The sequence below is a fragment of the Castor canadensis genome, chromosome 17 (genome assembly GCF_047511655.1).
Source record: "Castor canadensis chromosome 17, mCasCan1.hap1v2, whole genome shotgun sequence".
Taxonomy (NCBI): domain Eukaryota; kingdom Metazoa; phylum Chordata; class Mammalia; order Rodentia; family Castoridae; genus Castor; species Castor canadensis.
Genome location: NC_133402.1, coordinates 39,236,299 through 39,252,446, shown reverse-complemented (window position 1 = coordinate 39,252,446; position 16,148 = coordinate 39,236,299). Strand labels below are relative to the sequence as shown.

Below are 16,148 nucleotides of genomic sequence, written 5' to 3'. Positions count from 1 at the left end.
ATTGATTTTTATGTGTGGACCATCCCTGAGTCTTTGGAATGAAACCAACACAATCACGGTGTAGGAGCTTTTTAATGTGTTATTAAATTTGGCTATAAGAATGCTACTGAGTATTTTTATGTTTATGTTCATCAAGGAAATTGGTCTGGAGTCTTCTCCTTTTGTTGTATCCTTAAGAGGTTTGGTATCAGGGAAATACTAGTTATACACAATGAGTTTGGATGTGTTCTTCCCCTTTCTGTTTCATGGGATAGTTTGAGAAACAAAACTTAGTTCTTCTTTAAAGGTATGGTAGAATGAAGCAGTGAATGTGTCCAAACCTGAGCTTTTCTCTGATGGGAGACTCTGTAACTACATCAATCTCATTTCTCATTACAAACCAGCTTGCTTATCTATTTATTTATTTACTTACTTACTTACATTCTTTTGGTTTGATAATGGTAGATTATCAGTGTATAGAAATGTATAATTTGTTCTAGATTTTCCAATTTATTGAAACATGTTTAAAAATATTCCATAATAAGCCATGTTACCTGTTGTAATATTACTTTTTTCATGTTGTTTTATTTGTATTTTCCCCTTCTTTTTTTTGGTTTGGCTAAGGGTTTGTCAATCTTGTTTATCTTTTCAAAAACCTGTTCTTTGTTTTGTTGATTTTTTGTATTATTCTTTTGGCTTTCATTTCATGAATTTCTGCCATGATATGTATTATTTATTTCCTTCTACTAATTTTAGGTTTGGCTTGTTATTGCCTTTCTAATACTCTGAGTTACATTGTTAGGTTATTTACTGAAGAGCTCTCTTGATTTCTTAATGCAGGAAATCATAGCTATAAATGTCCCTCTTAGAATTTGCCTTTATGTATACCACAGATTCTGTTAAGTGGTGATTTCATTTAATCTTATTGTAGCATATTTTCAATTTCTCTTGATTTCTTCAATAGCCCATAGACTATTAAAAAGCGTGTTGCTTAATATCCATGTGCTTGTATAGTTTCTCTTTGGTATTGATTCTGATTTTATTACAAAAATATTTCAATTATTTTACATTTGTTGAGATGTGTTAAGTTCATGATCCAAAATGTAATGTATTTTGGAGAAAGTTATATGTGTTGCTGAGAGGAATGCATATTCTTTTCAGGATGTATTTACAATCTTCTTGATGGATATACTCCTTTATTAATATGGAGTGACTTTCTTTATGCCTCTAATTTTTGGTTGAAGTCTGCTTTGTCAGATACAAGTATAGGTATTTCCACTTACTTTTGGATTCCATCTGCTTGGAATATCATTTTACACTCTTTTTCACTCAATATGTGTACTTCTTTGCCAGTGAAATAAGTTTGTTGCAGACAACAAACAGTTTGGTGGTGGTGTTTTTTTTTTTAATCCAATTAGCCAGTCTTTGTGTTTTAACTGGATAGTTCAACAATTTACATTTAGCATTATCCTTGAAAGGCACGTACTAATCTCTCTTCTTCATCTTAGAGGTTCACTTAGTTAATAATATTTGATTCATTATTGCTTCTACTACTGAGATTTATTCTCTTCCAAGCTCTCATGCTTGTATGTGCCCTTCTTCCTCTTCTGAGTGTACTATTCATTAAAGAATCTTCTGCAATGCTGGCTTAGTGGCCATGAATTGCTTTACTTCATGCTTATCTTGGAAACTTTATTTCTCTTTCTATTTTAAATAATTTTCCTGGGTTTAATAATCTTGGTTGGCAGTTATTTTGATGTGTTTTGAAATACATCAGTCCATGGCGTCTGAGCCTTCAGGTCTCTGCTGAGAGGTCTGCTGTTATTCTGACACATTTGATTTTGTAGATAACTTGGCACTTAGCTCTTGCAGCTTTCAGAATTCTTTTGTTATTCTGTATTTTTGGTACTTTAACAATAATATGATGTGGGAAGGTTCTTCTGGTCATGTTCTAAGGTTCTAAATGCTTCCTTTAGCTGGATGTCCATTTCTTTCCTTATATTTGAGAAATTTTCTGCTATAATTTCATTGATTAGGTTTTCTATGCCTTTAGTCTGCATCTTGGTTCCCACTTCTATACCACAGATTTGTAAGTTTGTTCTCTTAGTCCTTTCTCAGGGATCATGAATGCTGAGTCACAATTGCTTTTTGTTTTACTTTATTGCTATTTGAATGTAATAATTCCTCAAACTTCTCAAATCCTATCTACTAGTCTTATCTGTTGGTTATGCTTTCTATTGTGTTTTTAAAAATTTGACTTACTGACCTATTCATTTCCAAAAAACTTTTTTCCTTCAGAATCTTTATCTCTTTGCTGAGTTTCGTCTCCAGCTCTTGAGTTTATCTTCTTTCATCTGTTTATTTGAATCTCTGAGATCACTGATTTTTATAAAAAGTCTTTTTAACTCTTTAGCATTTCAACATCTTTGGATTTAGTTATTGAGGAGCTATGAACTTTGGGAGGAGTCAAGTTGCCTTGATTTTTCCTATTTCTTATGTTGCAATTTGCCTATGTACTGGAATGGACAACTGTTATGGTTTTATAAAGGGACTTCTTAGTGAACATCCTACACTTGGGGGATCATTCCCAATACCACTCAGAGAAGAGAAAAACCCCTGTAACAGAAGTAAAGCCAAAACAAGGTAGATATAGAAAAACAATAAAACATCAATAAAAACAACTAGGCCACTAGTAATCATAAAAATGAAAGTGCCATATATAAAGTAGAATTATGAAGTTAAAAGTTGATAAATAGAATTAATAATAATTAAAGAATAAAAAAGAGGACAGGGAAAGGGAAAAAAGAGCAACCAAGGTTGAGTAAAAGAAAAAGCAAAGGAAAAAGAATGGGAGGAGAGGAAGAGGAAAAGAGCAAGAGATTAAAACATCTTATTTTAAAATAATGACAAAACATGTAAAAGAAATGAAGATATGAGAATACACAATCAAAATATTTTAAGAAATTAAAATAAAAACAATACAGAAACCATAGTGAAAGAAAAAAAAAGGTAAAGAAAATGACCAAGAATTGGCAGTTTTTCTTTCTGGGTCTTCTAATATTGCAGTCTTCTAGGTCTGGGGGTGATCATTACCTGAAGTCTATTTTATTCCCATGAATAGGATGGTGCTATATGTGGACTGAGGATGAGGTCCCGTCAAGGTTATGTTTTCAATATTGGGGTTGTATTTACTTTAGAAGCTTCCCTTCTTTGCCTACTGGGAGCTACTGCTGGCCCCAATGAACTTTGTACCTTATGAGCCAGTCAGATTCCCACTTGTTCCAAAGATCCCTCCCCCCACCTCACCCCTAGTTTGTGTACCCAGGGGTGGCAAATGTTCAAGCCAAGGGATATTCCCCAAGTGTGTTGGAGAGTGGAGGAAGGAAATAGAGCGCTGAGTTATTCACTGATAGGGATACCCAAGGAACCAGGCACATTGTCTGTGGGTATTAGTTCTTTGAAACCTCAACCACCAGTAAACCACCTTGTGGGAAGGGGGAAATTGTGGAAATCAACCAATCTGCCATATCCGGACTCAGAACTCATTTCTGCACAGCAGGAAACCACATGTGGTAGTGGTAGCTGCATAAATCAAGCAATCCACAAGATATGGGCTTGAAGTTTTCAGTCTGCAGTAATTCTCAGGCAATGGAGCTCACCTCTTGCCACAGAAGATGGGGCTACCACTTACGGTGTCTTCCATAGCCCAAGCACCCCCTTCTGTGACTGCCTCTCTAGGCTATCTTTTACCAACACTGTGGCAGGGTGTCCCCAGGCTCTTTGACTTGTAGTGGCTCCTTATTTTTAATTCCCCATAGTAGCTCAGCCTCAAACAATAGGCCCCTCTCAACATAGCACCTGACTATAACACTCTGAGCATGCCATCGATTTGAGGCTTGCAAGAACTGTTGGCTTCTCCTGTGGCTGGGAGTACCAGTCTGCTGTCATCAGGGCTGCCTGGCTTACCTTGTGATTGTGACTTTGGCTTCCTTTCGCCCCCACAGTGCTGGTGTTGGAGCTGTGGACTGTTATCTACAGCCTACTTCAAATGCTTACCGTTAACCGAGCATCTTCTCTTTCCAAAATTTTCTGAGTCTGATCATCAGGGAACTTCAAGACAGTGGTTATAACTTTTGCCATGGTCTACAAGAAAAAGGAGAGATTATCACTAATAGTGAAGCAGATGAAATCTCAACCCAATCTGACATATTCTGCTGGTGTGATTCTTTAGTGCTCTCAATGGAAGCCATGAACAAAGAAGTATGATGTGAAGGTATTAGTCAAGGAAATATCAGCCAGCACTAGAATTTCAATTCAAAAGGACTCCTCACAATATCCAGGCTTTTATTATTTTAACATGATGCATTTCTAATAGCATGAAGCTATAAAAATCTAATACACTTGGCCCTTTGTCTCAGATGAAACTTTATTATGTATTTATATGAAAAGGCTTTTTATTTGTTAAAATCTATGAAGTGATGTATTGCCAAAAAATACTCTAAATAAGAAGAATTAAATGTCCCCCAAGTTCAGTTTTAACTAAATCACATCATATATCTCATAAACACAGGCTACTGCATGAACATGAACATGCTTAGTAGGTATTTTTTTAAGACATGCAGCACATCAACCTAATAGAAATTACATCGTAAAGAAACACAAATGTATTGTTTGGTAGAAAACATGATGAACCAAAACATTACACATGGTGCTTTGCAAAACAAGATCATAAATTGTGCAGATCTTAATAAATATACCGTAAGTCAGACTGTTCACCCATAAGCTCCTGGAAAATTGTCCTCAAAGGTTGAAACTCCCTATTTTGTATCAAGATGAGATGTTTTGAGGAAGACAGAGAGGAAAGAAGATATCACTTATGAAATAAGTAGGATAACAAGTTCAGTGCTTACATATAAATTCGGGGGGTAGTACTCTCTGGGGGATTACTATAATGGGTAAGAGGGTAGTCCAGAAAAATGACTCTGACATTCTTTGTTCATGGTTACATGTACTCTACGTGTAGAGGAGTGTGGAGGATGGGTTTTGGGGAAGTAATTAAGAAAAACTTAACACAATATAATTAACCAAAAGTTTTAGAAACTCACATCATTAGAAAAAAAGTTTTCAGGAAGAAAAGGAACAAACAGGGTACTAAGTCTAGCAAGTCATTCCACACATTTCTAATAAGTTATTTCAACTAATGGAAAAGAAATAATTTTGACTAATATTGTTTCTCAACTGCAAATCCCCCTCTGGCAAGATTTTTGTTCCAGCACAATTCTTCCCTTTATCTGCGTCTGCCATTTTGGATGATCAAAAAAATATCATTTAAAACAATTTAGTTCCTGGAGAATTCTGAAAGATTTTACAAAAACCCTGATTTAAATTAACTATATAGAACAGAATCTTGTCTGACAAACATTAAGTCTAGAAACTAAGTATGTATGTGGCATATGAAATTACAAAACAACTAAGTGGCAACCGCTTCAATATTTTCTTTTTATTAGCAGGCTGAAGCAACTTCCTGCATACTATCCATCAAGATTTTTTTGGGAAGTACCATAAGCCTAAAATTCAAGGATTGACAATTCTTTAATTTTAATATCACATCAAGCTCAAAGTAAAGTCCACCTATATTTATTATGAAACCACTTATACATGCATGTGTAAATATTATTTTTTAATGAACTGTGGCTTTTGTTTTTCACATTTCTAGACAACATGAACAGTAATTTCAGGACTCAGAAAATATATGACTTAATATTGTATATCAGATTGAACATTCCTCTTTCTCTAAGTCTTCTATTCATTTGCAGATATGTTTGTAGGTTGTCCACACCCTGGCTCAGGGATGGGTGGGATGTCCTCACATGAACCAGAGGACCACCTATGCCCTTCTTACTCATTGACTATTGGTTGGGAATCATCAGGTTCTTTCCTTCCCATAGGTTAGCATAAGTTTTAAAAACACCTAGAAAAGAGAAACACTCACTCTCTGCTTCCAGCTTCCATCTGGTCCCACCATGCCCCCTTTTTGTTATTCCCTTCCCTAACTTTTAGTAAACTCCATTTATACCCATGTGTCCTGCCATGGATTCTTCCACGTGGGATGCAAAGAATTTGGAAATCTTCTGTTCTGAAACTACACCTCTGCCATTAACAAACTCACTATAGTATTTATCAGCAACCCAGAATTTGCAGCTGATTACCCAGGAAAGCCTTACAGCTTCCCGGAAAATACTTTAATGGAAAAGTCCAAGCTCCTTGTCATACCCATGGTCTGTCTAATCTACATACAAAGTCTTCAGGCCCAGAGAAAGCAAGGAAAAGTGCAAACTAGCCACTGATTTAGAAATAGTATCTCCTGCCAGTCTCCCCCCTGCCCCCTGCTTAGGGAGCAGCTTCTTCAATAAAGCTTAGAATGAGAAACACCATTTACTGAAAAGTAAGACAGGATGAATTTTGGTATCAATAATACTGTGGGGGACCCTTGAGAGAAAGAAAAAGTACAAGGAGTGAAGAAAGCAGGGCTTACTTAACTCCATAGTACAAGAATATGTGTACTATATGTAGTGTTCTTTAAAAACTCTGCCTCATAAAATAAAGCTAACTGTGTGCAAAAGCAGATGAAGAAACACAGGTGAGATGACACACAGGGTCTGCTAGACAAGAAACACAATCAAATCACAAAGGCCTGAACACTGGCTAATTCTAAACCACAACCTGGCATCCATTTCAAATTCTTTGTTCATATATAGAAATTAGGCAAATCAGCAAAAAAAAATGTGTCTAAAACCAGCTCGGATACTCTTATTGCTGATCAAAAATTTCAGGGCTACTCTTGTTGCAGTACCTTTAGGTAAAATTCTGAAAACATTCAAGACCCTTCACCCTTCAAGACTCTGTGGAATCACTTCCATCCCACAAATCCAGTGTTTTAGTTGGACTATACTACTTGTCATTCCAGAAACCCACAAGCCATTTTCTGCTTTAGACCTTCTGCCTGGACTGCCCCTCCTGACTGAGCTCATCTACCAAAATCTAGCTCCCCATCTCACCTAAAGTCATGATGTCTTCCTTGACCCTCTTACAAGTAATTATGAGCACTATGAACCTCTTTTATAGCCCTTACTATACTCTGCTTCATATTATGGTTAGTTAAGAACAGAACTTTAACATCAGGTACTGCATCAGATTCCATTTTATAACCCATCACGGTGATAAAGGGTCACATGTAGTTAAGTGGTCAATAAATGTGCAGTAAATTAAACCTACTATCAATTCTCAGTATTTATGTATAAACTGTGATGGCAGAATGATAGACTACTTATCATTTTTGGTAGTCAGAAAAGTACAATGAATGAAGATAAAGCCAGTGAGTGAGCGCTCTTCAACATGGACTTGGTGAGCGTTCTTCAACATGGACTCGCAGCCAGGTTTTAGATAAGACTGCTTGTGCTATGAGACATCTCTTCTAACTGTCTCCCAAGTCATGCTGTAAAATTAATTGCACATCTTATACTTGGGCTGGATCTTTCTTTCTAAAACTTTGTAGAGCTCTCATCTCACAAATGTATAATCAGAGGAAATATGTAGAAGTAGCCAGTCACTTTATTTTAAAGATTAAGAAAGGTTAAATAATTTGTTAAGCAATAACACTTATATTATGGTTTTAGATTCATTAGTGAATCTAAAGTTCTCAGCTAAAGTTCTGAGACTTTTTTAAAGATATACCCTCTTCCCTATCCACTATGCAGTAACAAGGTAACTTTAAACTATTTACCCAACCTCAAATATAGGCTACTATTTTATATTCAACAAGGACACAATAAAGGAAAGCAGTATTTCATCAGCTGTTTTAAAAAAGATGAGAAAATTAGTTTTAGCTGTCCTTAAAAAATAGTAAGTCCTTAAGAAAAAAAGATACTCAATTACTGTGAATTAATATATACCTCTTCAATTCTATTCAAAATATATTCACCAAATGTCCAATATAGGGTTCCTTTTAATTCAGGATAGAGGTCACAAATTATTGAATAAGGTCTTACACTCAAGGACAGTATGGTAAGGCCCTTACATTCTAGGAAACAAATTAGCCAAGCATTAATATTTACATGGTGTGGCAATTTTTAAAATGATAAATATTCTACATATGCAGGAATGATTTTTTACAGTAATTTACAGAATAAAGTAAAATATTTCTAAATTTACTCAAGAAACCATTGTTAACTCTGATGATTTCCAATGTTATCTGCAATATCTTAAAAGTTTTCTCAAAAATGAAATCTATTCTTTCAATTTTAGTATCTGAAGAAAATTTGCCAGATGCTTCACAAGTTATTGCATCATTAAATTTTAATATTTGTAGGATTTTAGTATCATCCAAACAGCACTTTCTACTTATGGATCATTATGTCTATTAATACTAGAACACACTTCCTTTTAAGTTGAGCATCATACCAAAGTGCCAGACATGATTTATACCTTAGTCTCACGACCCATCATATACTCAAAAAGTACTTTTCGCAAATATTCAAACTCGGTAGGTTCTCCCAAGAGTGAGACATCAGTACGGTACAAATTGCAACCTGTCAAATAAAGACATCAAATTGTAAAATCAAAACCAGATAAACTAGTTACTTGTTATTTAGAAAATAGACACATCAAAAAATATGCAATGGAACAAAGAGAGGCATTGATCTTACGTTAATTATATTATCTCACATTATATACACACTAAACATTCCAACTGGAATGTTGGAATAGAAAATAGTAATTATTACATATGAATAGTACAAATATACCTTAACATTTGTATTTTTCATATTATGTGAATATTATGTGTTTTGGCTTTAGATATTCCACAATGACTAAAATTACCATTTTTATTTTAGTAAGGATTTGGTACCTCAGAAGTGTTCTGCTTTTTCTAAGCATTCTGATCTAAAAGTATTGAGTTTAAATCAAATATCTGAAACACAGAATAGATAAACTGAACATGAATAAAATATTAACGGTCAAAGTTACTTTAAAATATTTTGATTTGACATCTTAAAAAGGCTCACAAAAGTACTAGTTCAAGTATGATATAGTTGATATACTGTAAGGATTTTTATAAATGCTACAATGTACCCCCAGCACAACAATTAAAAAAAATTATTGGTGGGGCCTAGGGAAAAAGAAGGTTTTTAAAAATTAAAAATTAGTTTATCTATTAATCACGTTCCACTTCAATCTGAAAGTAAAGCCTAAGTATAGTACAGGTATGAGTCACACATTAATAATCTTTAATCTGAATAAATTCATCTATGTACTCATTTTTAGCAGTAGGTACAATATATGATCTGAAAAGGGCTGGTGTACTGGATACTACATAAAAAACACTTTGCAATCCCTAAAGGAGTGAGGAAGCAGAGGAAAATGAGACTATAGAAGTAATGGCAAAGCAGTTGGGAATATTGAGACAAAAACAGATAACATACTTTTTGTGAGAAACCAGGGAGTAACTTAGGATCATTAAAATGTGGGAAGAGCTAAAATACACAATTTGATATTTGCCTGCTTGAAAAGCAACTTATTAGAAAACCTGTCCTTGCCTCTGCTCTAAGTACTAACAACCCTCCCTGAAAATGTCTGACCATAGACTTATTCTTAGGGTACATGGTTTAAAGTTACAATACTCTTTCAGGTAAAAACTTCTAACACTAAGAATAAGAAAATAAATTCACTGAAGACTCACTATGCTTTTGGAACCTAACAGAAGCAAATACAAATACTCTTTGACAAAATTAAGAAATAGTATAATTTTCAACTTAAAATGAGTTCTCAATTTAACAAAGAAAAAGAAATCATGACACCATAGGAGAAAATCCCTCATGAACAAGAATTTGTGGAAACAATAAACAGATATATACCATGGAAAGATCGTGGTATTGAATTATCACATATAAATTATAAATTAACTGTTTGACATGTTCAAAGAATAAAAGACAGTAGTAAAGAGGTAAAAGTATCCTTTATTTGCAAATGACATAATCCTGTATATAAAAAATTTTAAGGAATCCACTAAAATATTAGACTAATGGGGTACAATATTGCAGGGCAAAGATTAATGAACAAAATTCAACTGCATTTCTATGCACCTGAAATGAACAATCTGAAAATGAAATAAAAATGTAGTGCCAACAGCATCAAAAAGAATAAAGTGCTTAGGAATAAATTTAATAAAAATAAATGTAAACTTTCAAACTCTGAAACTATAGTGTGGAAAGAAATTTTAAAAATTTACATAAATGGAAAGATACCCTATATTCAGGAACTAGAAGACAATATTGCTAAAGTGGTAATACTTCCAAACTTGATATAAACAGATTCAATAAAGCCCCCATAGATACCCCAGCTGGCTTCTTTGCAGAAATTGGCAAAAGTGATCTCAAGACTCATATAAAAATGTAAGGGATCTGGAAAAGCTAAAACAGTCTTAAAAAAGGAGAACCAATTTGGAGGTCTCACTTGATGATCTCAAAATTAAAAAAAAGAAAGCAACAGTAATCAAGACTGGGGAAGATATTTACACACACACACACACACACACACACACGAAACATTAAAATAGTTTATCTATTCTCTCTCTCTCTGATGGATGGAAAAGAATTGAGAAGCAGGTTAAATGTCTTTTCACTGTAACAGGATTAAGAAATTTATAGCTCAGCAACACAATGAAATATACTACACAGCAATAAAAAGCATTAAGTGAGAGAAGCCAGACATAAAAGACTATGTATGGTTCCAGTATGTGAAATTCTAGAAAAGACAAAACTTTAAGAGAAAAACTAAATTTGTGATTACAGAAACTAGAGACAGGAAATGAATAAAATAGGACATGAGAAAACATTTTTTTTTCCAGAGAAGAAATTTTTTTTTTTTACTAAATTATTGTACTGGGAGTACATCGTGACATTGTTAAAAGTTCTTATAAATAGGCTATAGTTGAATTCACCCCCTCCATCATTCTCCTTTGTCCCCCACCCCCATTGTTGGAACAGTTTCAACAGGTCTCATTTTTCTATTTGCATACATAAATACGTAATATTACCACTACATTCAATCTCCTTCACCCTTTCCTTATATCCTTCCCATTTTCATAGGTACCAACCCCCAGACAAAGGCATTTTTGTTTGTTTAAGACAGCTCTACAGTTTTCTTGTGACAGTTCCATGTATATATGTATTGTAACTTGAATTGGTTCATGCCACAAAAGAAATTTTGAGGGTAAAGGAAACATTTTCTATTTTTATTTTGCCCATGGTTATGTTATTAATACATTTGACAAATCTCTTTAAACTGTGCACCTAAAATAGTGAATTGTACTATATGTAAAATACACCTCAATCATCCTAAATTTCTTAAAAAAGTGGATAGGTATTAGGAACTGACACTATGGAGCAAGATAATTATGTTTCAATCGTGAATTATGAACAATATGAGACTCTGAATGCCAAATTTGAAAGTGTTTCTTAAATGTAATTTTACATTACTTTTGGTTTAGAATTTAGGACACTATTTGTTCAGTAAAAAAACAAACAAATCAAACCTTATAAGGCAGCATTTACACATATGAGATTGGCAAAATATTAAAAGTTAGATAGTACAAAGCACTGGTGAGGATATGAAACAATGAAAACAAGTACTAGAGGTGACAATTTGGCGTGACTCCATGAAGCGTTTGCAAAGTGAAATCTATTCTCTATGATGCAAAAATTCAATTCCTAGCAATATAGCTTATAGAATCCCTTCATGTTTATGCCACGTGTCAAAATTCACAGTTATACTTTATAAAAGCAAAATTAGGACCATTCAAATGTCCATCAATAGAAGTGTCATATAAAATATATTATTATTAAATTCAGCATTGAAAATGGTTAAACTATAGCTGTATATATCAGAATGAGTCTCAAAATCATAATGCTGGGTTAAAACAAAGTTAAGTTACATAGACAACATATACAATATGATATCATTTCTATATAGTCCAAAACATAAAACATTAAAATCTTTCTCTTTTTTTAGGGAGCTACTTATGTTGTAGTGTATTGATAGTGGTTACTCTTTGGAAAGAACAGAGATATAAAGATCACAGTGCAGCATAAGAAGCATCAAAAGTAATGGTAATGTTCTATATGGTAGACCCCTAGGTGTTCAGTAGTCTTCATATTTTATATTCACATGTATTTGTATACTTGTATGTTTGGAATATTTCATTTTAAAAGCATACACTTTTAGAAAACTCAATTCACTCAAATCACACTTTGTCAAGTATAGAGTTCCAATAACTACATACATAATGATACATTATACTGTTCAAAATACACACCCCCGTACATCACATTTAAGTCTTTTATTCCTTCATATCTACACGATACGCAAGAATTTACTCTTTTTTTTTTTTGGTCAGGAGGGTGTGTGTGTGGGTGGATAGCATCTTGCTATGTGGTCCTAGGTTGTCCTTGAACTCAAAATATTCCAGCCACACAAGAACTGGGATTACAGTGTGAGTTACCATGCCAAGTTACAATGTTTTTTTCCTTTTCAGAAAATAAATTAATTTATTACTTTAAACATGCAGATTACTTATTTGTATTTTTCTGGGAAGCAATGAGTATTATTTTCATTGCATGTGCCTCTTTTTGCTGTATCTCAAATAGGGCACAGAGGAGAATTTCTTCTTCTTCTTACAACACTTCCTTCAAGTTTTAAAAGTAAAGTAGCTATCTTCCAAAATAAAGATGATTGCTAACTTATCTACATATTCACTCATATGAGTTGTTCTAAATAATGTCACTAAAGTATTATTTAGCATTTTAAATGTCCTTCTTCATCTGGACCCAATTCCAAAAGGTGTAACTAAAACTTGATTTACATGTAACACAATGGTAATTGTGTTATAGATAATTCTATAGTTAAAAGCACACTTGCTTAGATCTTCTTCAAAACGTGTACTGAGAATGCCTTTTGAAAATGCATTTAAGCCTAGTGTTGGTGGTACGTGCCTGTAACCTCAATGCTCAGGAGGCTAAGGTAGGAGTATTTAGAGTTCCAGGGCAACTTGGACTATACATAGAGACTCTGTGGAAAAAAAAATTTGGTTAAAAGATAAAATTTACATTTACAATCATATTTAAGAATAAATGTCAAAAAGGGACCGGGGACTTGGCTCAAGTGGAAGAACTCCAGGCCCTGAGTTCACACCCTAGTACTGCCAAAAAAACCAAAAGAGGTTATTACTAAGAATAATAAACTTTACTGATAGAAATTCAAGAAGACCTACATAAATGTGGAGATGTATTGTGATTATGGGTTAGATACTAAATACCAAATAAGTGTAATTTATGTAAATTAATGCAAACCTAGTCAAAATCTTCCCAGGGATTGTATATTGTATGTGTGTGTAATTTGGAAAACTAATTTTTAAAACATGGACATACAATGAGCCAAAAATACCTACATAGGAACACTTTCCCAAGCCAAAATCAAGACTTATTATAAAGTCATAGTAATTAAGACAATGGGGCATGAGAGCAGGCACAGAAAATTGTTGAGTGGAAAGAGACTAGAGTTCTCAGAAACAGGATGTCAAAAGTACCTGATAAATACATAAAATTTATCCTGATTTTCATGTATGAGCTATAACTCAAAGTAATGACATGGATAATGTGGGGAAGTTTCTGTATATAGAAGAATTCTATTTAGCAAATACAAAAGAAATGGTAGAATTTTACCAACACAATTTTGCAATTCTTATTGAAATAATGGACCTAGGCAATCACCAATGGATGCCAAAATCCAAGTTGAAAGGTGATAATCAGATTGACAACTGTTGTCAAAGAATTTTTTTTTTCTTTTTTTGGTGCTAGGGCTCAAACCCAGGATCTCTTGCATGCTAAAAACTTACTCTACCACTGAGCTATACCCCTCTGTGTGTGAAAGATCTTAAAATCAGAAAGGTATATATGTTTTGATGTGAAGCAACATAATTGTATAACTCTCAGTGGACTAAGGATAGGAAAAAATATAGGACAAATAAAACAGGATTGGCTATACCTGAATAATTGCTGAGATTGACTGTGTGTGCCTGTCTTCATTATATATTCAATTTAATTTCCTTTATGCCTAAAAGTTCTATAATAAAAACTCTAAAAGGAAGGCATTATTAACAAAGAAATAAGACATCAATTAGTAAAATGCCTTTGCAACATATGTATCATAATGTGACATACAAATCAACAAGAAAATCACCCAAAAACATGAGAAGGTGGCAGCACTTCTCATGAATCTGAAACAAAATGTCAGGTGTGTGGTTACAGGGAGAGGTGGTGGCATGAAAAGGCACTGAACTGCAACAGTAAATTGTAGAAAAAGATCAGGAGAAACACAGAAATACAAAACTTTAGACTGGTTAAAAAACAACACCCCCCCTCCAAGAAAATAAAACAGACTCAAAAAAACCAGACCCTAACATTGTGCACTAGGCAACCTAGTGGAGTTAAAGCAAAAGAGAAAAGGATAGCTTTGTCCATAGGCATGCAATCTGGCATTCTGCAAAAATTCAGTTTAAGATAGGAGATCTGCAATCCACACAGCAGGCAGATAATATAGTAGGGGCCACCCTGTACGTCCCAGCTTGCTCACCGATGCCATGGTTGGGAATTATATTACCAGAGGTGTTGAACCTTTTGGCCAGGGAGAGCAGAATTCCCTATATTTTTATATCTATAGCCTCAAAGGTCTACTTTCTCTACTGGCTAAGCAAGTGACCATCCACAGCATCAGTGTAGGCCCAGAAAACTGGCTGTCACCGAGATGGAGATTTGTAGGCACAGGTCTATGTGTTGGGACATGTGAGCCATTCTGCAGAAGGAAGCAGAGGATGTTTACAGCTAGGAACTATGGCCTGACCTCTGAGAGGAGGAGACAAGCTGTGTATGAATATGAGGGCAGTAGTAGCACAGAGACCAGCATGGCCAGGACACACAGGATCATTCAGTGTCCATACCTAGACCCACCAGCAGATTGCTTTGATTGGACTGTTTTCTACACTCTTAGAACCCCAAAGATACTTGGTGGAAATAACAGCTGCTGCTCAGGTTTTTTCCAATGTCCATGTCCAGTAGTGTGCTTCTGGTGCCAAGGGATCCTTGCCCTCAGCTGGCATGGGGGGCGGGGAGCAGCTTGAAGTGGGTTCTATGGAGAACACTGGCAGGAATTCAGTCCAGCAGTGGTCAAGGTAGTGTGCAGGCCTCAAGGGAAAGGCAAGTCAGGGCAAATCTTGCAAATAACCTTTCCTGGTCCAATCCATTTGAACTTCAGGAAGAAAACTACTCAAGGGGATGGGTACCAGGAGGAGGCAAGAGGGTGAAAAGAGAGGGTACGAGAGTGAATATGTTTAATGAATTAAATACACATGTATGAAAACAGAACAATGAAATCAACTGGAATTGTTCAAGAGGAGGGAGGGGGAATAACAAGGACAGGGGATGATGGGCAGAATGGATGGATTTAATCAGGATGCATGGTATGCATGCATGGAAACATCACATTGAAACCCCTGTATACAACTAATATATGCTAATAAAAATGGGGTGAGGGAATTCCCTGCTGTTCAAGTCAAATAAACTGCAAAAGGACAAGCTTAGGAAAAAAACCAAAACTTCTTCATGCTTTCTTTCCTCAGTTTTCCCTGGTTTTAAAAAATTTTTTTATCTAAATTTGTTTTATTGTATTTTCTCTCATACAATGCACATGTTTGTCTTTTTACTTGCATGTTTGTTTTTAGGTCTAGATTCTGCATATGTGAGAAAGTATGTGATATTTGTCTTTCTGAGTCTTATTTCAACTAACATGATGATTTCCAGTTTCATTTATTTTTCTGCAAAAGTAATAATTTTATTCTTCTTTATTGCTGAATAATACAAGTCATGAATATATGTACACATATGCATATTTGTATGTGTGTGTATATATATCTGTACACATATACACATACAGATGTATACACATACATGTACACACATATTCTTTAGCCATTCACCCACTGTTAAGCAACTAGGCTGATTTCACAACTTGGCTATTTTGAATAGTGCTGTAATAAATGTGTATGTGGGTATCTCTTG

General features: G+C 34.5%; 1 protein-coding gene across 2 annotated transcripts in view; it reads right to left on the bottom strand.

Annotated features, from left to right (window-relative positions):
• Nucleotides 1-16,148, bottom strand: part of Golga4 (golgin A4) — a 143,110-nt gene that overhangs the window by 9,268 nt on the left and 117,694 nt on the right. For both annotated transcript variants that reach the window (XM_074060463.1, XM_074060464.1), the window contains exons 23-24: nucleotides 8,464-8,567; nucleotides 4,036-4,122 (exon numbers count right to left, since the gene is read on the bottom strand). In XM_074060463.1, the coding sequence (XP_073916564.1) occupies nucleotides 4,036-4,122; nucleotides 8,464-8,567 (191 nt within the window). The remainder of the gene's footprint in view (nucleotides 1-4,035; nucleotides 4,123-8,463; nucleotides 8,568-16,148) is intronic.